The sequence below is a fragment of the Botryllus schlosseri genome, chromosome 12, assembly GCF_051294905.1.
Source record: "Botryllus schlosseri isolate E-star chromosome 12, Bs_hap1, whole genome shotgun sequence".
In the NCBI taxonomy this organism is placed as follows: domain Eukaryota; kingdom Metazoa; phylum Chordata; class Ascidiacea; order Stolidobranchia; family Styelidae; genus Botryllus; species Botryllus schlosseri.
This window is the reverse complement of record NC_137247.1, coordinates 10,291,662-10,316,380: the sequence shown is the minus strand read 5'-3', so window position 1 is coordinate 10,316,380 and position 24,719 is coordinate 10,291,662. Positions and strand designations below refer to the sequence as shown.

The window sequence follows — 24,719 nt, the reverse complement described above, 5'->3', positions numbered from 1 at the left end:
CAAGATAGCTTGGGTCTTGTGACTATCGTCACTAGTCTCATATGATGTTTAATAAGTTCTATTTTCGGGGCAAGAAGTGACCCTGTATTTGAGCACATCTTTGATATGTTGTGAGTATTACATAGTTCACATGCACTTCGTTTGAGCGTTATATCGTTGGTGTGAAGTCAGTAAAGGTGTTCCAACTCTAACTCTTTGAGGCTTTCCGTTTTCACAGTTGTTTCTTTTGGTCAGGTGTATAGGTATAGGCTACCGTTGGTTTGGTACTTTGATAATACCTTGTAAGTTTATACTCGAGTAAGCATAGATTTTGGGGGGCATGAAATAGATGGCGATGTACGATGTGATGTTGGGTGTCTGATCTCAAAGACTAAGCCTATAGTCGTTTCGGCATCTTCCTATCATTCATTGAATTGCAGTCTTGCGATGATTTGAAGTCATGAAATCTTATGAATAAACTTGAACTTGGTGCTTAATTTATCAATGCTAGATATACTTATTTTGTTAGTACCGTTACTGATTAAAATGCTCTTGATCAGGCATTTATGCGCTGGTCAGTTGTACCGCAAGTTCAGTGATTCTAGATTTCTAGATTATTTAGGTCATAGTGTTAGCCTACACCAGACACTATAATGGTGAAAATTGATATCGTATAATGCTATATAGCAATAGCCAATATGTGAAATCATGCAGAAGCAGAAGGTCTACTTTTATCCCAAAATAAGAACTGTCGTTTTCTGACGGAACAAACGTCTAGCTCGAATTCACTTTTATTATTGACCTTGCCAATATATTGATCCAAATAATCGACTGTTCTGCCCCACCAATTTTAGCCATCAGTTAGAAGTCCATTATATTAACTTACTATATTATAGATAGATTGAAAAAGAGCATATAACTTCCCCACAACAGCTGTGCAGATAACAGAAATTCATCAAAATGCCGGATAAATTACAAGGTAAGTGAGCAAGAATTTAATGATGGTGATTTGTTCAAATGAAACATGATTGATAATTTACAGACAATCTCGCGCTATCATAGTTTCCAACAGATCCTGGTACTTGAATGGTCATTACATATATCAAAATTTCTAGTGAGCTCTGCTACCAGCTATCCCTATATTATTATGAAATTTCGGTAAATTCTATTTAGAATGTCTTTTCAACTTGAAGTTCGCTACAAAGCAACTGGTGAGAGAATCACACCGCTGTGAGAAAGAGGAAAAAGCGGAAAAGGGCAAGCTAAAAAAGGCGATCCAGAAAAATAATATGGAGGTATGATGTCTACTGCCTACTGATAGTCTGATAGTAATTTCTACTAGCCTAGTACACTAGCAATTCATTTTGAATGAAAGCACTCCCATATATGCTTTTTTATATCACTGATGCATAAACTTTGGCAATTTGCAATTTGTGATGTTTGTCAACCCATTATAACTATATATTGATTGAATCTGAATTGAATTGCTCATTTCCATTGTCACATTACAGAATTTATGTTGTAGCCTATTGTCAAAAACAAAATCATTCAGAAATTGTTGACCATTTTGAATCGTTCAAATCATTTGAATACCCATGTTTCCTATTTCTAAGGGAGCAAGGATCCATGCAGAAAATGCGATCAGACAGAAAAATCAAGCTTTGAATTTTCTGCGAATGAGTGCACGTGTGGATGCAGTGTGTTCACGAGTTCAAACAGCAGTTTCTATGAAGAGTGTAAGTATTCATTTTATGGCAGAGCGTCTCAATATCTTCACTGTGAAAGTGAATGTATCATTTTTATAGGTGACTAAGAATATGGCAGGTGTCGTAAAATCAATGGAAGGAGCAATGAAGTCGATGAATCTTGAAAAGGTTTGTGCTATGTTTGCATTGTTAAGAATGATAAATGTGTTGATGCTGTTGTGATGCTGGTTCAGGTCACTGACACAGAGTACTGATACTAGGTATTGTACATCGTATCATTCTTGGATCTGTGAATTCTAATTTCATAGAATATTAAAGGGATTTTAGTACTACCTACCGAATTGAGTGATTGCCTGGGAGTACAGTAGAATTTTTGAGTGCTAAACATAGTGACATCATGTATGGTAAAAATCTGTGTTGGGACGACTCGAGCCGTGACTTGACTCGAGTCACTTTGGAAAAATGACTCAACTTTACTTGATAGGGCGTCACCAAAATGTAGATGGACTTGTGACGTGAAGCAAAATTTACAAGTCAATTTCAAGTCATCAAGTAATCTATGTCAACTATATATCGCTGTACCAGTACATACATGTCCTTTACACCCGATATGATCTAAGTGAGTAGCCGATTCGCAAATAAATTGACCGCAAACGGAGTGATTAGAGCTTACGTTGTCTTGGATTACTTGTATTCTATCTGTAGCAGTGTCTTTCCGCTCAGTGCTAATCGACCTGTATATTAGTTTATACACTTTACCCAGCGTTCATTTTTTATTGTTGTATTATTATGTCATACTTTGCCAATTTGGTTTTTGTTTGAATCTCTTTCTGTATGCTTGTTATTGTGCTGTTAACTCTCAATGAGGGGCACACGAAAAGTCTTCGAGTTAATATATTCTTTACTGCAATGAATGTAGTTGTGAAAGCAATACACTTATACTACTCATCACAATTGTTACAGGCTCAAGTTGTATCGTGTGTACATGGATTTTGTGTTGCATCATATCAATTTGTTGCAACTTTCTGAGGTTTCATATTCTATCATCTATTTGGCGAACAGTTGCCGACGTGGCCTAGTAGATCTACGTATATGTCAGCCATACAACGCCCCGTTGAAGGAGTAATTAACTTGATATTTGTTACTCGATTCATAAATAATAGTGAATCAATCTGTACTGCAATATCCTTGCAAAATACAATGGTTTGAATCATGACTCGAACCTCGAAAATTCGACATGACCTTGTGACTTGACTTGACATGACTCAAATCGTTTCCAAATATTGAGCGATTTGACTCGAGTCAAAATGTGCAATGAATTGTGACTCGATGACTTGATCCCAATACTGATAAAAATACTCAAATACGTGTTGTACGTAACTGAAGCGAAATATGAATATTGTTTGCTACGACAAAGAAAATTATGCCGGTCGATGGCGTTGCAGACTTGCCTATTCTATGAACAAACGTAACCTTGCATTACCGTATGTGTTTTGTGTGTTTTAATAGTGCTGAGAGGGGTCTCAGTGCTCCCACAGTCTTATAGTAGCGGTGAAACTAGGCTATAATCCGTTTTGATAAAGCAAAAAACTTTCTTGACTCAAATCATCGGAACTTTACGACTAATACCATATTCGGATTCGAATACTCAAACGTTTTGCCCACTCCCAATTTTTAGATGATGCGATTTGTATTATCTGATAGGTAAACAGCCAGAGTTAAAGCCCATAGTTGGGACATACTGGATTACCGCGTACTAAATCTTCCTTGGTTATTGTTATTATTTAGAATTTATAAATCATTGTGGCCCAGACCCACACATGACTGATTCATGTTTGTCAGAGCGTTTTTTTTTCTTTTTTTTTCTTACCGTTTTCTTTGGATAATAAATATTAACACTGTCTCTTACTACGTATTTATATTCATCTCTACCTTCTTGCCTCAGATCTCAGAACTTATGGACCGCTTTGAAAAGCAATTTGAGAACCTTGACGTCCAGTCGCAGTACATGGAAGGTGCAATGACAAGTACGACGACTCAATTTGTTCCTGAAAATGAAGTGAGCGGTCTCATGCAAAAAGCAGCTGATGAAGCCGGGTAAGTTTCCAGCGTTTTTCTTACTCTCTATAATAGTAACAACCTAAGAAGAACATCTTATGTTGTGCTATCGGCTGAGAGCATTCATCGGTATGTTTACTAGGTATAAATGACCAGATTGGCAGTTTTTCGTAGGATCTGTGTGCCATTTCAATCGTTACTTGATCCTAAACAAATTCTGTCTCCCCCCCCCCCCCCCCCTCGAGAAGGTTGCTAATTAAAGTTCAAGATCTCCTTGTTCTCCAAAAACTCCTTGTTCTATTTTCGTTCTCATTTTTAATGACGGCGACTTGCAGAACATTTTGACTCATATTATTTATAAACCCATTTTTTTCTACAATTCTGTACCAACTTGATCCATATAACAGCATTAAGTTTATCAAGTTGGGTGCCCTTTACAGTGATATTGTCTGTTTGGTTGCAGATTAATTTAGGATTTACCTGCATTTTACTGTTTCCTATTTTATGTGGATGCAGAATTTTTATATATAATAGGCCTACTTCCAATAGTGGGTTCTTGTGTGCAATTTTTGATGCCCTTACTGTCTCCTGGCTTCTCCCGATTGTGGTATTGCCACAAAAGATCAGCGCTTGCTGCTGGGTTGTCCGCGCAATGGCTGAAGTTTTACTTGGGATGTCCGTCCTGTAACAAGTTGCAATCCTACCAATTTACACAGGCTTGGGACCGGCACTGGTTTTGCTCATCAGCGGCCGGGCTCTTGTGAGGCAGCCAGGGCCTCCGGTTTGCCAAGTCATAGGTGTAGCCCTGACCTTATGTGTCACTAGATTTTCCTGCGACTACACTGAATTTTAATTTATACATCTTGATTTTCAGCCTCGATCTGAATATGGAGTTGCCAGGTGCTGCATCATCATCCATTGCCACTTCCGTTGCGTCAAACGAGCAGGACGAATTATCACAGCGACTTGCAAAATTAAGAGAAACATGAAGTTATGAACCACGTGTAGAGCAGATAAATTTACGCACAGTCTATCCGGCGATACAAATCTGTATCTGATTGATATTTGTACCCGTTCTGTTTCTGTGGTGTAAAATCTCATGCCATTTTTGATGATTCCCCACCACAATCGTTAATCAAAAGCTGTTTCTGTGGAGAAAGTTACAGCATTGTACTGCAGTCAACATACTTGCTACAGTCCAGACATTAGTGTCATGATTTAGTCTAACTTTTCAAGGTATAATTCTTGATGAAGTATTGACGGTCATTAACATTTCCTAACTTGTTGTATTGCCCGAGCCGGCAAAGGGCCTACGCTTACCTTCAAGTATACTTCACGAGCTCTTGACCTTCTCATGGTACAATGAAGTAACCTCATTGTTATTCAAGTTTAAGAATAATTGTGTGACTACAAAATTATCTCTTAAGTTGTCCAACCTCAGAACTACATAGTCATGTTTTTGATGATCACCTGTTGGCTCGTTTTTAGTGGTATGTTTGTTTTGACATATTGAGAATGATATTAAACAGTGCTTGATCTCAGGAATGGACAGCTTATGCGGCTTCAGAGATCCAAACCAATAAGATTGCTGTTTAGTGAATATCAGTAGAACTTCACAGAGCCTCGGTGAAGAGGAGTTTTATGATACAGACAGTTGTAAATACGCGAGTCATGAAGTGAAGAAGATACATACATTCATTTGATATGACACAAGATCAGAATTTTGATGTAATTATAGAAAGAGACTACGCTAAAAATCAATTGTTCTCCTTTGGTGAGTCAATAAATATCAATCACAAATGGATTGCTATATTCGACAGTTTTTTTCCTCAAACTTATGATGTTGCGGGAGACGTTGAGGCTGTTGTGAGTCATGAAGGCATTGTGGACGTCCCAATGTGGATTTGCTGCTTACCGATACCGCTGATTAAAGTTAAGTGGACACCTAGCTTGAAAGCGAGCTTGTGGCCGTCATCGACGCCAGGCATGGGGTAGTCGTGATGTGATATATTACGGCATTCTCGAGTAATCGGCCATTTCGCATATAATCAATCGCTTTTTAAGAGGGTTACGCAACTTCTTACAGGTGCTATGGTACAAAACTGGTGCATCTTCCGAGAAATCAAGATCGGGCCGTGTTGATGTTAGATTGATAGATGGTTATTGTTGCATTACGATATTTAGACCCGTTCTAACTTCACTTTTTGTCATCCTTGCCGTCAAAATCCCGTGGCGATTTTAATTGTGCCTGTGCCATCGCCTGCCTGTCAAAGTTCTAAAGGGGGACGGATTGCCAAAAAGAATGACATTTGGGCGACCTCGAGGGAGATTTTCGATTTCTTGAATTTGGAGAACTACTCCCAAAGAACGTGTGCGTATGGTATTGGTAACCCTGTCCCTAGGTATAAGGTAGGCCTACTTGGTGGTTTCGACATCTTTATATCTGTTCATTACGTAACATCGTTGGGTTATATTTTTCTTCTGAACAAGTCACACACAATGTACAATGCGATAAGACACAATGCTATGTCATATGAACAGATAGGAGGATGTCGAACGACACGCATCAGTAGCAATCCTTTACTCTAACTCTAACATCCACCTCGGCCTAGAGTGCCCGATGTCCCAGTTCTTTTTGAGATTTGATCTTTTTTTTGAGCCGCGGCCATTTCTACTAGTTCTTTCCATTCCTTGTGAGTTTTTTTTTTCGTCGGGTCTTTTACTGGGCTTTTTGTCGCCGTAAGAACGGCAACAGGAAGAGGAGCCCAGATAAATCTCCGACGGGAATCGCTTCCGGTCCGTCAGATTGGTGGGCGCTTATCGTATTTTGTGATACGATTGTTGATATACAATGTTCTTTCCATTTCTCTACTAGTTGCTGACGATTACCCCTGACGAGTGTCAGCCGAAAATATTCGGGTTCATTTCAATATGAATATACTATTTAATTGTAACCACTACACTATCTCCCCCGCTACATCGCATTGTTCATTGCGTATCCTGAGCACATGAAAATAACTGAACCGCTGATTATGATTACCTGAACCGTATATATATTATTGACCTAACTAAATGTCAAACATGTGATTTAGGCAATTTTCAGTTTTCGATGATGTGATCTTACCCTAAATCGCTATAGCTACTCCATAGAGTGTCCATGACTACGGCGCCACGCACTGACGGGTCGTCTCTCATATGCTGGTGATGAATTGGTCCTGGCCTGGTCGGTTGTGGTAACGTGCGTTTCAAGTAACATTGCCAGACTACCAAATGTCAAACGACATAGGTGAGTCTAGAAGTTATGTCAACTGGAAGAAACGAATCAGTTAGTGCACCTTGGGGTAAAACTAGCCGCTTCACTTACAAAACAGCAGCCAAACGCAACCCTACCATAACAAAGGAAGAAAAGGAAAAGTAAGCATCAACTTCCCGCCCCGGACCCATAACGGAGATATATTATACATTTCATTCAGATTTTTAACGCACGGTACCCTTCCAAAGTTTAAATGCACCCAGAGAAGTGAAAAACTACTGCAGAAGAAGCAGTCTGCTGTAGAAACAGAACTTCTACCTGAAGCAATCACAATTCTCAACAAGGTATACCTTTATTCTCGTCCTCGATGTGTAATTTTTACTACTGTGGCCATAGCTAACGGACCTTATAGTTGCTGGGATAACAGTAGCTTGTCCCTGGACAATGTCCATGTTTGCACCTTGTGACTTCAGTAGGTGGATTTACATTCGAGTTTTTTATGCATATAAGCAAAGTAAATTGACCTACTAATTCATATAAATGGCTACACTGACCTAATCTCCGATTTCCACGGCGTCTGTCATATTAACTGATCGAATGAATATCATATTTTTCCTAGGTACGAGATCAGTATGGAAATGATGGTAGTTTCATTGAAGCGGCCTATGGGGAAAAGATTACAATCAACCGAGCTAGTGAGGTGATACACAACTATTTAGTTGAACATGGCATAGATGGGATGATGTCAGTATATTTCACTTCAGAAATGGATTGTAGGTCAGTAATAGTTGAAAGTTCAGTATTTTCTCATTGTCGTAGCGCAATATAATTTAACAACCTGCATTTTATCTCCAGCGGAAAGATGCAATGGACAGGACCAATGACCAAGTATAATCAGCCCGAGAAACGGAACTACTCCATGTGGGTTAAGGCTACTAGTGACAATATATACTTCAGAGAGACGGGAATTCTGAATCTGACGAATCATGAAATCGGAACTCATTTTGTATCCTTCAGATAATCAATACTTCAGATCATAAAGGAGTTTACACTACTTTCTGTTTGTCAAATACTAAATTCTATAAATATAATTTTTAATGTTATGAGGGTCTTATAGAAATATAGTCCGACTCTGACATAAGTATTCAAGTCATGAAATTAAGCTTTTTATTTGTCAGTAAACTTAATTTGAAGACATACAATTTCCTCACCATTGAAACACCAGGCATAAAGGAGGTTGGGATAATTGTAGTGTGTTACATGTGCAAGAGCATGGTGAAATTGATGTAATTTACGCTCAGAATTGATTTCAGCTTAATGTATGAATTTATAGAGAAAGTTTTCCTTAATGTAATTGTTCCATCAAGTTTCGTTCCATTAATGACGGACTACAGCCGTGGTTTGCCAATCGTCTCAAGTTTGGTCTTGGCTCGTACAAATGTCAATCCATGAAAGATACTGAAGAGGGCTTAGCATCGCTGAATACAGCCTTCGAATCAAAAGTGAAGTACATTTGGGGACCGGCGATGTTATATTGTGAGTTTTATTTCCTCTCAGCAGGCCTACAGAGCATTTAGTTGTAGAAATGAAATTATTTTCTAAAACATTTCAAGTTCAGTTGGGTAACGGATCATTGAAGAGATCCTTGGAGTAACAGAACTTCAATAGCCTATACAATTGTATAGTATATTCATATTGAAATGAACCCAAACATTTTCGGGTGACAATCGTCGGGGTAATCGTCAGCAACTAGTAGACCCCTGACGAGTGTCAGCCGAAAATATTCGGGTTCATTTCAATATGAATATACCATTCAATAGTAGAGAATTGGAAGGAACATTGTATATCAATTTATATTTGGTGATACGACTGTTAATATACAATGCTCCTTCCAATACTCTACTAGTTGCTGACAATTACACCTGAAGAGTGTCAGCCGAAAATATTCGGGTTGATTTCAATAAGAATATACTATTCAATTGTAACAGATAATGCAAGACTTCCATTTGACATTTTTATAATTTCTTTTCCTATTAGGGTCATCGACAACGAGTGGGAAAATGCTGAAATAATCACATAAAAAATGAAAACAAAGCTCAGGCACGAGCTAGTTCAGATCGATATGCAATAGTTGGAATCTGATTATATCAGTATATATCCTAGTATTTATTGAGTAGAGAGTAGTTCCGTCTACCATTTCATTTTTCATTAATGTGAACTAGTAACATGGTTCCGATCTCTCTCCTCTACAATTAGGACCCAGCAAGCCGCTAAGTATGCATCGGTGGATAACATTCGTTTGCATCATCTTTCTCAACAAGCTAATTAGTCATATATGTGTTTAAGTTGCTTTTCTTGCTTTACGGTACCCGTACCTCTTTTTTCAATACAGTTTATCAAATACCTGATATCAACTCTCTCGCACACTCTTGTATAATTATAAAGATATTTGTGCCAGGACTAATTATGTACCTAATCGGACAAGAAGACATGTGTCATCTTACTTGTGGCATTATGAGATACTCCTGATGGGATTAGGCAAGCTGTATTTGTATGCACGCCTCGATTAAGTGATGGTTTGTTTATTTAGATATCGCTTGCATGTCAATGGAGATGAATTTTAAAGAACTTTTCGATCATTTGAAACACTACGTCGCCGACCCGGAAATTCGATGGAAGTGGGTGGTCAGGGTCAAGCGTGGTCGACCGCCCTCTCAATTGGGAGGTTGCGGAAAGGACCAGTGCTATTTCCGTGGTGGGTATATCACTTTCTCAATAATTTTAACAAAACATTTGTACGTTATGAAAAAGTATGCTTGACCTTGACCTGTCTGGCTGCGATTTGGAATTTTGTGTGTTGTATTGGAAAATGATGGTACCGGTATCCTGATTGTTCTATTCCTAAACTTGATTGGTACTTCGATACACCCACCACATCAGGCGGTGTTCCCCATAACCAATTATTACATTATTTAACAGTGCTTTCCATGGCACTTCATCAATGCACTTGCACTGACTTTGGTTAGGTTTTGGGGTTAATAGCATGTCACGTTTCTGGGGGGGGGGGCGAATCATAAATCTAGACATACTTCCTTAACGGGGTCCTACATCTATTTATGTCACGAGCAAGTAAAACCCCTAGTCCCAGTATAGCTCATTGAAAAATTGTCATGTGAAGCACTGTTTAATGGTCTGATCGACCATGGGATGTAATTCTCGATATGGTGGTTGTATCGCAGCAGTACACATTATTATTTTTCGCGTCATGGCATAGACGGGCGAAATCAAAGTCCTCTTGCATACCAGGTGCTGTTAATATTCTACGCAACTCAGATGAGATCAACTTTATCTTGCTGTATTCTGGGAAAATCACCGTTGACGACCTCTCGCGGGTGCAGCGACTTGCCAGGCTTGGCTGCATTAAGGTTCCGTACTTTCTTAAAGACATGAATAACTACAAGAAATATATGAGGTAAAGAAGGCATCAGATGCATTTTTACTAAATTATAATAACAACTATACAATTGCTTTACAGAAACATGTTGAGGGTGAATGGTATAGCAAACGCGAAAGCGATTCCCTCCGAGCCAACATTGAAAATAGCATTGCCAAAACCGCCAAAACTCAGAGAGAATAGACAGAAAAATAGCAATATCAACTTCAACGCACCTGCCAAAAAATCGGCGCGATTGCTCATGATCGAGTCGCGCCAACGAATCATGTCGACTAAGATGTTATCAAAGACAAAAAGGCGAACCCAAGGTATCTGCCGCCAACTGATTCAAATCGTTTATATCATCACACCAAGTTCAAAATCATATTGTTTCAAATTTGACTTCTCCATTGCTGTTATTATCAATATTCATTTCCATTTCAACTTGAGGTAGTTTTTTGGGCTTCTAGTTTTGCAAATCCGATATTTTAACTGTCTTTACTGATTACATATTCACGTTGACATAATTGAAATTATGATGTATCAATTTATGTTTCAAGTTCTTGAGCAGTGGGGTTGGTTACCTATAAATTTGGGGTGAGCTCCTAGTGCAGTGGTTCCCAACCTTTTTATCCTAATTCCCCACTTCCTGTTTATTCCGAGCCTTTATTCCCCACCAAAAATCTCGATATCCATATCTACCCTTCAAAGTGCTAGCTCCAATAAAATTTTGCAAGTCCTTGCTCAGTAAACAGTATGTAGAACGTACTATTGGTGATTGTTAAGTAAGATCCCCGGAATTGATCAGCACACAATAAAATTAACGCAGCGGTGAACTGGTAACCGTAAACGCACCTCCGTAGATATATGTATCTACCCCGGCGCGCAGCCAACAGAAAAATAGGAGGGGTTTGAAAATTTCCCAAATGTTGCAGGGTCGCATAAATTTACATACGTAAATGCCGAATAATACATGGGTCAGATAAACTTCCTGATGTTGACGAACTCATGTGTGCGATATATATATATAAGCCGCCGTAAACTACACTTTCGCACAATACTAAAAGAACTTGAAATAACATAAATATGTAATTTCATTTGTAACGAATCCGGATGTGCTATCAATTAGCGAGTCCACTTGAATACATGTTCATTGTTCAGAAATATGAGCTCTTATTACAATGAATCAGAATTTTTCTATCGCTACGTTTCGTGGCCGATGATGGTGTACAAAGTAATAAAAACATTTCTGGAGATCGCGTGTTGCTATCCAGGCGATTCTCGATAATTGGAGGCACTGATAATATGAATCGCTGAATTGCAAATGAGCTATGAAATATTCGGTCGGCATTTCAAAACGACATTTATTAAAGGAGAATATTACTGTAAAGATTTTTCCAAATGTGCCTCTGTTCCCCACCAGTGTGGAATTCCCCACCATTTGGGAACCACTGTAAGAAATAATGACTTATTGATAAATTTTCTTGTTATTCTATATTGCAAGATAATGCGTTTCTAATCGATTCTAGCTCAAGAAAGAAGCAACTATTCCAGCACAGTATGTGTGCTAGTGGTCCCGCCTCGACACATTATGCACGTTGTCTATCGTAGCACTATCGATCAGATGTGGTCAAAGTAATGAGTGTTGCTACTCAAGTAAAGAAGAAGTAACGACGCAAATTTCAATGAAATTGCAAGTAGAAGTGGCAATTTCCAAGACTTGAAAACTACTCCTAGTAGAAGTAGTAATTGAAAAGTCTGAAAGGTACTCGAGGGAGTAGTTTCACATAGTAGAGATTTAGCCGAGTGGTCGCATGCTTTTAGCCTGTGATTGGATGTGGCTACCATGCTACGAAATTATAAGATTCATCTTCTGGGCCAACGCACAATGGCAGATGACTCTACAGATGGGTACAATCTTCGAAAATGTATTCAGTCACAGGGTTGTATTGACTCGAGTCATATTTTCAAATGCGTAAAATGACTCGACTCGAGTCAAGTTTTTTATCGACTCGTCCTGTACTCGAGTCATACGCAATGTTGTGCATACCTCGAACCAAGTCATATGACTCCAGACTAGGACGGCCACGACAGACATTTGTACCATTGTACCATTGTAACGACACCATTGTAACTTCAAAGAATAGTAAACTTACCACATGATTTGCATTTCGTCTATCAGGCCTGATACTTCGAGAATAGGGCCAGAAACTGTTAAGACTGACGAAAATTACTATATCATTGAATCCGAGTCATTCTACGTCACTAGAGAAGAGTTGAAAATAGTGTATTGAATCGGATTGAACTAAAAACTGAACAGTGACCATAATGACTTGGACTGGAGTCAAAACGCTATGACTTGGACGCGACCTTCTACTAGCTGACTTGGACTCGGTGGTGACTTGTAAATCCTGACTCGAGTCAAAACTATAAAAGTGAGATTGACTTGTGACTCGGAACCTCGTGACTTGGTTACAACCCTGTTCAGTTAAGTCACTGTGACAAGTGGTATATTCGTTTATATCCGTTTTTATGCCAATTTCACATTATCTCAAAACTACGTTCAACTTTTCAAAAGTCAGAGTTGTTTAGCCTCAGCAAATGAGCAAGTGGAAGTGGAAGTATTCTGAAATCGTAACCGGTCAAGTAGATTGTGCAACTATTTGCAAAATCTGTTTGAGTGCTCCGAAAAAGTAGGAAGTGATTCGTTGTTGACAACATCTGTTATCAATCGCGTGTGTGAATTGTGCGACGCACTGAAATGGCGAGATGGCTGCGAGATAGCGCAGTGACGCGTTCAACATCTACAATACCAATTGGAATCAAGTTCGCGTGTGACCGACGTCCACTCCAGAATTCCTAACAAAGTGTTTGATGGTCGTCCTCACCATCTGATCCTCGTGGGCGGTGTCCTATAAAAGTATAGCGCGAAATTGGCCGTGCTAAAAGTCCGCAGATCAGGATTAATGATAAAGAATATCGGCATGGTGTTAAATAGCCGGTTGCTATTTATTTGGCATGTTTGAATCGGTACATGATGAATTTGGCATTGAAAATGCAATGGCTATTAATATGATGAAACTGATGCATCAATATTGTATTCATAAATTCGTAAGTGGATGTTTCACTGAATGTGAGCGTGAATTGTGATGCACGGCATTTAGTGAATTCGGCACTTAGTGTAGGCGTATCTATTGATGTACTCTGGTTAGGGTTAGGTCATGGTTCGGATTACTAGGCTCCGCCAAATGCCGAATTCACTTGTAGCCAAATAGCCAGCAGTACAGTCGAAACACTATACTAAATACTAAATCATCCAAAACCGAGACTGTAACCTCGATATTCAGACGACAAAGACGATAAGTCGTTCGGGGCTTTCGGTGAATCCTTAAAAATTGAACACGAACCAGACGACGACGAGTCTGTCGCACAGCGCGACGACGCAGACGACCAACCGCCCGAAGAACAGGATACCACAAACTCGTCTGCGGCTACCTCCGAAAAAGACTCGGAATCTACCCTGTCTTTGTCGCCAGAGAAGCCTCGGAGCTTCCTTCTGACCGGGCGAAGGCGTAGCGATTCGTTCTGCACGACACAAACGCACGCAGAACAAGAATCGGCGTCTTTTAAGGAAGAGTCAGGTAAATCCGGCTGCGCAGACGTGTTTTGCGTCACGAGTCGACGCAGAACTAGAGCCTCCACCCCGCATCAGCAAAAAGAACAAGAGCGATTAGAAATCCAAGAGTATTTCGGTAATTGCGCTTCCGCAGATGTAAGCCGGCCGTCTTCTTCCTTGTCGTACACCTCGAGACAAAGCACGCCGCCCAATTCGGCGTTGCAGTTGATCCGAGAAATCCCGAGCACGCCAAAATTGAAGCCTGCCCACGCGACTACCGTACTGTCCACGCCAAAGCCTCAGCTGTTCGAAATCTCGTCGAAATCGGCCAAGCGCGACGCGTTTTCCCGCCTTCCAAACGGGCAAGCCGCGTTCCCGCAACCCGCTTCTCGAAGCCCGACTCCGAATTACGGCGACTGCAACAGCAGCGTCGCGTCTGCTTCCACACACTCAATCGGGTCTACGGTTAGCAGAAAAAGCCTGAAGAAGAACATAACTGTCTTCTTCTCCGATCTGATACCCTTTTCCAAGTCGAGACGCAAACGCATTCTGCCTCTCCCTGTCAAATGACCGCGCTAACAGCCTATGCAAAGATAGCCGCCTCGTCGCCGGCATATATTCTGTATCGAAGTTCCTGTAGAGTTACGTGATTGTGTTGTTTTGTCTCTCTTAACACCTCGGTGTCAATAGCACTGTTAGATAGTTCCTCTTTTCACTGCAACAATTCCGAACGCTATAGTTCACTATAGTATATCCTGCTTATCATGAAGAACGTTGAACTTCGTCAATTCGACATTTATTACACAATAAGTTCACGTTATGGATTGGCTTTCCAAAATTCATCAGAAGTATTTCACGTTTATTTGTTCCGAAATGATTGGCGAAATTCCATCGCAGTTGTTCCTCTGCGACTTTTTTGGCGTATAAAAATACTTTTACTTCTAAATATAGCATCGATTTCATAACTAGCCCTTATTTTCATTTCTTTTGTGTTAAAACTGTCAAGTCCATTGTCAATCTATGACATTTTCTTTGATGCCAAATATATTACCTGTGCCCGTTATTATCATGACTCTTCTAAAAAAGCATACGTATAGCCGGGGCCTACGATATCGTAGGCCCCGGTATAGCCTATATCTGTACTGCTCTGTTGCATGATATACACTTTCAAGTGACATCTTTTGCCGAAAAATGCAAATATATCCAAATATTCGTGCGCAATTTACCTTATGGTATGGTGAACTTTTTCGTCCATGGGACGTATACCTTATCGATCACTGTATTTGTGTATTTTGTCGAAGAATAATAATCCAAATATCCCCGTGAAATGAAATTTAAATCCTTGTTAACTGTGATTTATCAATTTATATTTAAATAGAAATAATCATCACAGCATTAATATTGACAATGTTATTCTGTTTATCGTACGTAGTCTACCTCGTATTCGTCCTGATAGTAATGTTTCTAATATACTGCCACATTTTTAGAATGTGTCGTCAAAAAGTATTGAAATAGCGTATAAGATTGCACGTTTTCTATCTCTGTGTTGCTACATAATTGGCTCAAGTTCAATGTTTATTCGTATTGGTTTAGACCTGCCTTATCCGGGTTACTATATGTTATGTAAGTGCCAGAATATATATACTCGACTAATCTTGAAGTATTTTCCGCGGGGAATTTGATGGTCTCGTGTGCATTCGCGAATTGCCTAAGCAAGTTTACGTACTGCAATAAATGCCCTAATCTCCACAGCCTATACATTTTCCTTATCACAATGCGTACTTCAAAGGAGATAGGTATTCGATCGGTTTTGAAACGACTTCATTTCCGATCGCATTTTGCGCTTCTGTTTAGTAATGAATAATGTTCCCATTGTCTCGCGACCGCAGATATCAAATGCAACGCAGCGGGGCCATGTTCAAGTTTTAGCACGGCCGGAAGTGTTGTTTGCTCAGCCTAATGGGTCTATATTAATATCGTCGAAAACACACATTCCCATGGTATCACTTGGCAGATTAAGCCCAATTACGTCACGTGGACGAACTGGCAAAATCGTAGTGGGATCGTGGGAAATAGCTCCTTCAAATTACTGTAGGCATCAACCGTCATCAGACAGACATATTAAATTCGCGAGGTTGAAAGATATAAGTGAACGTATGATGGATATTGGGTGGCGCTAGCGAAGCGAATATTCGTGGCTTGACCCTGCTATGCTACTGGAGGCATGTATCCCACTGGCGTCATTTCCCATCCAGATCCGCATGTTTCACGCATCATCAGCTGTTCATATTTTCCACTTTTTATGGGTTTTTATCACCTATTTTTTCCAGAATCTCAGTACATATAGTTTATGGGGTGAATTTCATGAGACTTCAACATGGTTGTTCTAGGGTTGCATTTAAAACAAACATGCTTAAAACATGTTTTTAAGCCATGTCGTCACCAATATTCAATTGTGACGTCATACTGGATTGACGATTGAAAATATAGGGTAAATATAGGTCCTTTGACGCAATATCTCTACTGTTAATGTTAAAACGACTATTTTGAGGGTTTCAACCATCCCATATCGATATACGTCGGCTATGTCTGGTGGTAATTGTCCGTAGGCTCATGCAACATGTTTTTTGGAAAGTATTTACACAATTATGGCATAATTTTACAACTTAAAAAAAATACAATTTTTTTTAAAGGCCTTTTTTTAAAACACTGTTCAAAACATGTCTTAAACAAAGTGTTTTAAAACACCGGTTGTTTCAAATGCAACCCTAGTTAGTTCGTTTAGCGATAGATATGTCCAATTGCACATTACGCCACCAACTGCACTCGTGTCAAGCTGGTTCAAATGTTGTACTTTCTTCAATTGGTAAATTAGGAAGTGAGAATACAACCAGTAGCACATCAAAAACGAAGTATAGTTTAATTTTGCTAAAAATCAGTTATAATATTGAAACATATCTCATTCATCTTCATGAGATGTTTCGCATGCATGATGTATCGCAAGTCTAGACTAATTGGGGAATCGCAGAAGATGTTCCCCACCGAGCGTGGAGAAATCCACGCAAAACTACACTCTTATAAAGAACCAATCTAAGATCTCTTATAGCATTATGTAAGTATTATGTTAAACAAATACATACATATTCGGGAACGCAGCATGATAAATCAAACAGCACTTCCTATACGACGTAAAAGAAATTTCATTTGTTGACGTGCATTTTCGCGTTAGGGTGTTTAAGGGTTATAGGAGTGTACTGAATTTGTTACATACATATAGCGCTAGTTCGATGTTGGTCTCCATTTTTCGAGGCTAGGTGTTATGAAACAAGCAGGAGAAAAAGTGCAAATGAACTTCTTCGCTCAATTCAGACCTGCGTGTCTATAATGACAAGATCGTGCGAATATTAGGACAAGCCCGAGTTCCGTCAGCGCGGTGAGATGAGCAGGACAGTGTGATATGTAGCGAATTGGGATGAGATTTCAATGGAACAAAATGCGAGTGGTTTAAATTATCGCAACGATTAGAAATTTTTAGAATATGTGGTAATTGAGTGATGACATCAAAGTGTAAGATTTCAAACGGTAACTGAGAATTTTGAACGTGATCGACAAGATACTGATTAGCACCCTGTTCACTTGCATCTATACGGATTATATACAATATGTAAACATAATGATCTTTTGGGAGTATAGACGGAGTTGTATTGCCTTGCTTTCCATGATTTGAGGAATTTTCGGTATAATGATACTAAGCACATATAAATTTAATGAAGTGTAAAATAATTGAGGAATTATGAGTGGGTGACTTGTCTCCGCGTAGGGTTGCATTTAAAACAAACGGTGTTTTTAAACACTTTGTTTAAAACATGTTTTAAACAGTGTTTTAAATAAGTGCCTTTTTTAAAAAATGTGTTTTTTTAAAGTTGTAAAATTATGTGATGAATAAATAGTTGGTCATGATCTGCCCATAAAATATAATTTAGGCGGCAACGGCATATTAGGGAACCCGAAATTCCATATTGAATCGATTAATGATTCCTTCGGAGTAAAATTACTAAACGACAACATGTTAGCAGTAATATATGAACTTTGAACATCTGGGAGTTTACCGGTAATTTTAAAATTCGTCAAAGCAATCATCATCAGAACAGCGGAATGTCTGCTGCATGCGAATACTCGCGTAGCTCCGAAGAAAGTGTCAAAGTGAGTGCGGTAATCGATTTCCGGCATTCACCTTCTTTTCAAATGTCTGGTGTTGCAGGTCACGTTGAACGACAGGGGCCTGTGGTCGAAATTTTGCTCGTTCACGAACGAAATGATAGTGACAAAAAGCGGACGACGTATGTTCCCTGTACTGAAAGTTACCGCCACCGGACTGGAACCTACTTCCATGTACTCGTTCCATTTATATTTTGCCTCGTCGGACCTGCACAGGTAACTGCCATCATCATAAGCGGTAGCTGCGTTCAATTTTCCCTCTAATTTTTGACGAGTCTGCGCACACTCACTAACTCACTGCGCAGACCCTCGGAGAACAGTGCATAACGAAACGACTAAAAAAGGGTCTTCACTTCGGATTTTTTTGTGCGCTACTTAGATTTTCTGTCCGCAGAGACCGTGTCAGCACTGCGCATTTGCGCACGTGCGCAGCTTAGGGGAAACATTCGCTGCGTTATATCAAAAGCGAAGTCTTTATCATCTATCTCTTTACATCATTTAATTCCAGCATTTTTATTTTTTCAAAAATTTCATCCGCACCAACTAACCGAATATTATTACACAAACATGAAGACAGTTATCTAGCGAGTGGATTATCAGTTTCTCAATGACTCGGTGGCTGCTGGCAATGTAAGACCAGATAAGCACAACTTCATGCTCCAAAGCTCACTGCATTAGACAGTCGAGTGTCTAATCAAGAAGGCGACTCCTTTTCCTCGTTTTGATGTCCACTAGTGCACTAAAGATCTTTCCGAACAAACAAGTTATGGGGATTTGTATATGGACTTCTAGTCAGGGATATCTAGATATCCCTGCTTCTAGTGCTTGATGGATGGCCACGTCTTTGTACCCGCTTTCGAGTCAGACTTTTTATTACGTGAAAATAATAGCGCGTGAATATTAATTCATTCCGGCTCGTGCATAGGCAGGCCCCGGTAGTGCCGGTCCACGGGTTGAAAAGCATTTGATGTGGAGAAACACAACACTTATTATGTATTTCCAGCTAATCTCGATTAGCCGATGATAATTTGTCTGTTTTCCGCGACCGGCTTCAATCGCATCAGAATTGCTATTAAAACTGCAGTAGCGCTCGAAAGATGTTTGCAAAGTAATAGGTTTTGGTGCATTTTGTTGGTGCATAAGACATTCCTGGTGTTTATGTTGGTCGCAATTGGACACATATGAAAAAAATCGTCAATAACGGAGTAATGTAAAATACCTTGTGAATGATGTTAGTAGATTTCTATGGTAGAAACAACTAGGGTTGCGTTTAAAACAGTATTCAATTTAAAACAAACATGTTTAAAACATGTTATTTTTGCTTGTTTGTTTTTTATCCTTGACATCACGAATCTTTAATTGTGGGGTTACATTAGATTTGGATTGACATTGACTATTGAAAATACAGGGTAAATATGGCTACTGTGACGAAAAAGGCTTCCGACCCCTGTCATAAAAGGACCAAAAATATATTTAACCAGGACTACACAGTTAAGCGGCATTTATACGGTCGGTGGTCATTATCAGCAGAACACCCACCCCATAGCAATGATCTATATCTACATGCTAGAACTGTTGAACCGACGATTTCGAGGGTTCCAACCACTCCGTATCGTATTCTTTAAATAGTGTTTTACAACACCATTTGTTTACAATGCAGCCCGAGAAACAGCCCTTTTATTTCAAAATATATTCCGATCCGCCAGCATGTATTGCTTCTATGACGTGAAAATGCGTCTAATAATAAAACAGTAGCATTTTTGTCGAGCAGTTACAAAAAGGTACTAACATATTCCACGACGACTCTCAATAATACGAGCCATTCCGTGCAGATGGAAGTATGTCAACGGAGACTGGATTCCTGGTGGCAAGCCAGAACCGCATACTCCACCTTGCGTATACGTGCATCCGGATTCGCCGAATTTCGGCGCACATTGGATGAAGCAACCGGTCAGCTTCAATAAAGTGAAACTGACTAACAAAGGAAATGGAGGAAGTCAAGTAAGTTGAATATTGTGATGCGTACATCGTGTGGAATGATACGTAATCCCAATAAATGCACTTCTTGTAAAGATTCCTAATACATTGATATGTGATATTGATATTTCCCAGCAAATCATGCTGAATTCACTGCACAAATATGAGCCACGTATTCAAGTGGTCAAAGTTGGAGTCGATTCCTCGTCACAGAGAACCATCGCCACGTTCTCGTTTCCTGAGACGAAATTCATCGCTGTAACAGCGTATCAAAATGAAGAGGTTTGCATCAACTTCCTATACGTGATATGAGATGTTACGATATGCAATCTGTCTTCAGGTGACTGCTCTTAAAATTAAGCACAACCCATTCGCGAAAGCTTTTCTGGACACCAAGGACAGGTAATATACATGACGATACAGTATATATTGATAATATGAAATAATTATCATACTAATTGTACGCTTTGCATTTTAGGCCTGAAAGTACTGACAGCACTTTATATCAAAACTCATGCTCTCAAGGTAAGGATGTATCTTGTGGTAGGCTAACTGAACAACTAGTGGAAGCGGAGTTATTGCCGTCAGAAAATTTGGATTTGAATAAAATAGTATTTACGGTGGGCACCACTATAATAAATATTAAAGAAATTGGTCACCATAAACACTATTTTATTCATATTCCAATTTTTTTGACGGCAATAACTCCGCTTCCACTGGTTGGAATTTAACCAAATTTGGTGAGCATCGTTTCTGTAGACAACCTAACACTCTCATGGGGTGAACAAAAAATCTTCAAAATGTTCCGTCCTACCTTGTGATATCACGTATCCAGACAATACGTTACTGTTCGACGTGCAGATCGGGTACCTCTTCTCACCCCAGTTTCGTACTTTAAACTTCGTATCGACATATAGCCCTTTTATACGTTTATGTGTTTATACTGTTATGTTCCGTCCTACCTTGTGATATCACGTATCCAGACAATACGTTACTGTTCGACGTGTAGATCGGGTAGCCTACTTCTCGCCACAGTTTTGTATTTTAAACTTCGTATCGACATATAGTCCTTTTATGCGTTATACATTTCCTATATATGGTTAGACCCGTTTGTCGATATATTAGTAGAGTTCTGCGCACCGCAATGTATCCTCAGATTCTGTTAGCGAAGGAACCTATACTAATTAGCCGTGTGCCGGTGTGTGATAAAACCAAGTTCACTGATATCCACTTGATATTTTTCAGTACAACCATTCAACCACTGGAACTCCGACGACATTACGAATGATTTACTACGAAATGGACATTCGACAATGTCGCCTTTTCAATACAACAGCACGTACGCGACCACCAATCATCATTTCGGTCAGCATCATTTCTCTTACCAACGCCCTTCGAGGTCTTGTACTTACGGACAAAATAGAAGTTTTCCTTATCCAATTCCCACGCATCGAGTGAGCGGCATAGAATCCGGTGAGTGGATAGAACGAAGGACCATTATTTCGTGATTTCCGCACACAATCGCGATACTAAGCCGTCATTGTTTTCAGGAAATGGCGATGCTGCAAAAGAGACTTTGTCACACTCGGTGCCATACGAACACATAATAAATGGGTTAACAGAATCACAAGCACAGTTTTACAGTGCGTTTCCCGACCGCAGTAGTGACCCAAACTTGTATTCAAATTTCAACACTGGAAGCGAATTGCAGGCTCATTTGATGCATCCAAACGACAGTCCGTCTGTACCCGGCAATCAGATGTTATTGCATAGCAATCTCATCGGTTTCGACACTTACCAATGCTCAGAGGCATCTGATTTCCAATTAAATTATTGCAACTCTTCTTCCACGTTGAGCTCCACAAGTTGCGCCCAGGCAATGCCACACATGTCAACGTCGTTCGTTTCCGACAGTACACCTCACTGCTCCGCGTGGCCGGTGCCTTTTTCGCAACCGTCGACAATTTGCGATAATACATTTAGCTCATTCAAGTCATCTGCGAATCATTTGGAAAGACTTAGTCGCGGGTATGTATTGTATAGCATATATGGATTATTTATTTCTTATGACTGTTATGATTTATCTTACGAATTATGCATTCAGTGATCCCATAACTGGCTTATCAAATGACGAAAACTTCTTACCGCCGATGACTCCAGACTACTCCAATTCTTCCGCGTATTCGTCGGATTTGGGAGAGCAGTTTATTTCCAGCTCATCGATAATGGAGATTTCAGATGGCAGCACAACACCGTCTCAATTGACGATAACCAATTTGTAATAAACCTCTTCATTTTTCACCGACGTTCTCGTTATTGCCAATTTAGCAAGATTGAGACAGGTATACTAGAATAATATTTTCAACCTAATAACAGCACATCAGAAGAGATTTAACGCGAGCAGAATAACACGTAAATCCTGCCTCGTTTTACATGCGAAGTCAACATACGCACATTTTACCGATATTTTGGCCATTTAGTCCACTTGGACATAGCTCAAACGTTTCAGACCAACCTAAAATATATACTAATTTCGCGGGTCCCCCCAATTTTTCTTGAGTATCACTGGTTTCACATGCACACCCCTGTCCCAACCAACGTATGAGCTACATCCCATATCTCTGCGACATATGCTATCGTTTGTTTGGTACATTCCAGATATATTTCCGCGTTTACTCGTCCAAGGGTATAACGTGTGACGTCATACATCCAATTATGTCGTGATGGCCCCGACAAAAGAATATTCGCAATCCGCATCTTCAAGACGGGTGCCCGACATATGAGCATGCGACACAATGGAAAACGACAGTTCAGCATGGAACACATCAGCATGCGTCACTTCGGCATGTGACTATATAACCCCAAAACTTACCCTAACCCGAAACATAGCCCTGAAATTAACCCTTACATATATATATCCTAACTTAAAGCCTAACCCTAACCCAACCATAAATCCAACCCTAACCAACCACTAACCCGTAATTTAGCCCACAAGCTCATGTGTCGCATGCCAAATTGTCGCATGCCGAAGTGTCGCATGCTGTAATGTCGCATGCTCAAGCTCATATGTCCACGGACCCTTCAAGACATAAAAGCATATAGCCTTACAACCTATCCCTAACCAGTGTACACAGTAAAGCAGTGGTCGGGAACCTATGGCTCGCGAGCCATATATGGCTCTATTGGGCTTAAGATATGGCTCTTTGCGAATTTTTTTATTTTTGTGCCTAATTTATCAATATTGCAGCAACTTGTAAATAAATCTTCAGCGCGACCAGTATAATTATTCTTGAGAGGTTAATGCAGGGGCGTATTCAGGGTTAGGGGCTCGGATTATCCACCAATCAAGGATAATCCAAGAAATATCAACGAAAAACTCCAATAACTCCGCTTCTACTAGCTGGAATTGAGTCAAATTTGTTTTGCATCGTCTCTGAAGACAGCTCAACAATTTCATGGGGTTGACAGAAAAATTTGAATTTTTTTTTTTTTAATTTTCCTATTTAAATTAAAAATTTTAATTGGATCTGCGGAGCCCTATAATTGTTAGAATTGAACCAAATTTGGTGTGCAGCGTTTTTTAGGGCAACCTGACAATTTAATGACTGAACGGCTGGAATCCAGAACAAAAAGTTATTTTTGAACAGCCCTAACGTACACGTACAGGTGTAGTAGGGAATAAATTTGATAGGCCTGTGCGCTGAGTAATACAGGGACCTTCAGTCTCTCTCGATTATGCATGTTCGACATATTGTTGGTCAATAAATTGTGGTTCATGTAAAGCTCTTGGACCTTTCCGCATCATGAATGGATCAATTGAAAATCGAAAGAATCACGTGTAAATCGATAATAGAATATGGTGACAAAATAGAATAGATTACAAGCACACATTCAGTTGCATTAGACGGTGCATAATTCAACGACTATACAATGACGGATGCACGTCCTAGCGAGAGCGACAACGCTAAATACAACAAGATTTCGAATATTCAAGGCGTTTGTGAGAGTAGACTGAGGTTAGTATGTGCTTAGGCTATTACATATAGCTGTGGTTTGGGCACTGAGTCTGCCTACTGGATGGGGCGTCACGCTTCATATTGTTACTGGGGTAATGTAATATTGCATCTGAAGCAAACACCGAGTAAAAATTCTGAAGCACAATCATTTATTCAATTCGACCGACGTAGTCTTCCCAGTGGCGTAGCAGCCAATTGGTGTTTATGGCTCTGCGCCATGGACGGCAGGCTGCAAGGAGGCGACAAAATGTGAGGTGATGACCTTAGACCTTCTACAGAAGTTACTACAGAAGTAATGAAAAAGGTGGGTAATGCGGGATTCAAGGCGAAGTGATGACGTTTTTTTAGTCAACACAGCAAGATTTCCAGTAAATATAAACTATTTCAAAATTTGAGCGGCATTTTCAACGAAAGCCTGGAGCGGCAGCGTATATGCTCCTGCGCCACTGAGTCTTTCTCCTAG

The 24,719-nt window shown here is 39.8% G+C and overlaps 3 protein-coding genes across 3 annotated transcripts; all 3 read left to right on the top strand.

Moving 5' to 3' along the window:
- Positions 1-799: 799 nt before the first annotated feature.
- Positions 800-5,288, top strand: LOC145451890 (charged multivesicular body protein 1b-like). Its single transcript, XM_080330110.1, has 6 exons — positions 800-958; positions 1,153-1,274; positions 1,593-1,715; positions 1,785-1,853; positions 3,631-3,782; positions 4,618-5,288. Exons 1-6 carry the CDS (start codon positions 940-942, stop codon positions 4,730-4,732), a joined length of 600 nt encoding a protein of 199 aa, XP_080186236.1. The 5' UTR covers positions 800-939; the 3' UTR covers positions 4,733-5,288.
- A 1,615-nt stretch (positions 5,289-6,903) lies between these two features.
- LOC145451889 (uncharacterized) lies at positions 6,904-14,738 on the top strand. The gene is made up of 9 exons (XM_080330109.1): positions 6,904-7,157; positions 7,217-7,340; positions 7,616-7,773; positions 7,852-8,002; positions 8,364-8,532; positions 9,587-9,751; positions 10,303-10,468; positions 10,532-10,758; positions 13,777-14,738. Exons 1-9 carry the CDS (start codon positions 7,045-7,047, stop codon positions 14,613-14,615), a joined length of 2,112 nt encoding a protein of 703 aa, XP_080186235.1. The 5' UTR covers positions 6,904-7,044; the 3' UTR covers positions 14,616-14,738.
- A 437-nt stretch (positions 14,739-15,175) lies between these two features.
- LOC145452266 (T-box transcription factor T-like) lies at positions 15,176-22,541 on the top strand. Its single transcript, XM_080330478.1, has 9 exons — positions 15,176-18,248; positions 18,307-18,479; positions 20,096-20,264; positions 20,376-20,522; positions 20,581-20,642; positions 20,719-20,765; positions 21,486-21,713; positions 21,791-22,268; positions 22,345-22,541. Exons 1-9 carry the CDS (start codon positions 18,201-18,203, stop codon positions 22,520-22,522), a joined length of 1,530 nt encoding a protein of 509 aa, XP_080186604.1. The 5' UTR covers positions 15,176-18,200; the 3' UTR covers positions 22,523-22,541.
- The last annotated feature ends 2,178 nt before the right edge of the window (positions 22,542-24,719 follow it).

What these genes read in the sequence shown, in the direction of transcription:
- LOC145451890 (XM_080330110.1), top strand. An exon ending in TCCAGAAAAATAATATGGAG is followed by an intron (nt 1,275 to 1,592) that starts GTATGATGTCTA and finishes CCTATTTCTAAG; the next exon opens with GGAGCAAGGATCCATGCAGA. An exon ending in CAGCAGTTTCTATGAAGAGT is followed by an intron (nt 1,716 to 1,784) that starts GTAAGTATTCAT and finishes TCATTTTTATAG; the next exon opens with GTGACTAAGAATATGGCAGG.
- LOC145451889 (XM_080330109.1), top strand. Translation starts at nt 7,045, where the DNA reads ATGTCAACTGGAAGAAACGAATCAGTTAGTGCACCTTGGGGTAAAACT. An exon ending in ACTTCAGAAATGGATTGTAG is followed by an intron (nt 7,774 to 7,851) that starts GTCAGTAATAGT and finishes TTTTATCTCCAG; the next exon opens with CGGAAAGATGCAATGGACAG. An exon ending in ATGAAATCGGAACTCATTTT is followed by an intron (nt 8,003 to 8,363) that starts GTATCCTTCAGA and finishes TGTTCCATCAAG; the next exon opens with TTTCGTTCCATTAATGACGG.
- LOC145452266 (XM_080330478.1), top strand. Translation starts at nt 18,201, where the DNA reads ATGTCTGCTGCATGCGAATACTCGCGTAGCTCCGAAGAAAGTGTCAAA. An exon ending in AAGGAAATGGAGGAAGTCAA is followed by an intron (nt 20,265 to 20,375) that starts GTAAGTTGAATA and finishes GATATTTCCCAG; the next exon opens with CAAATCATGCTGAATTCACT. An exon ending in TTGGAAAGACTTAGTCGCGG is followed by an intron (nt 22,269 to 22,344) that starts GTATGTATTGTA and finishes TTATGCATTCAG; the next exon opens with TGATCCCATAACTGGCTTAT.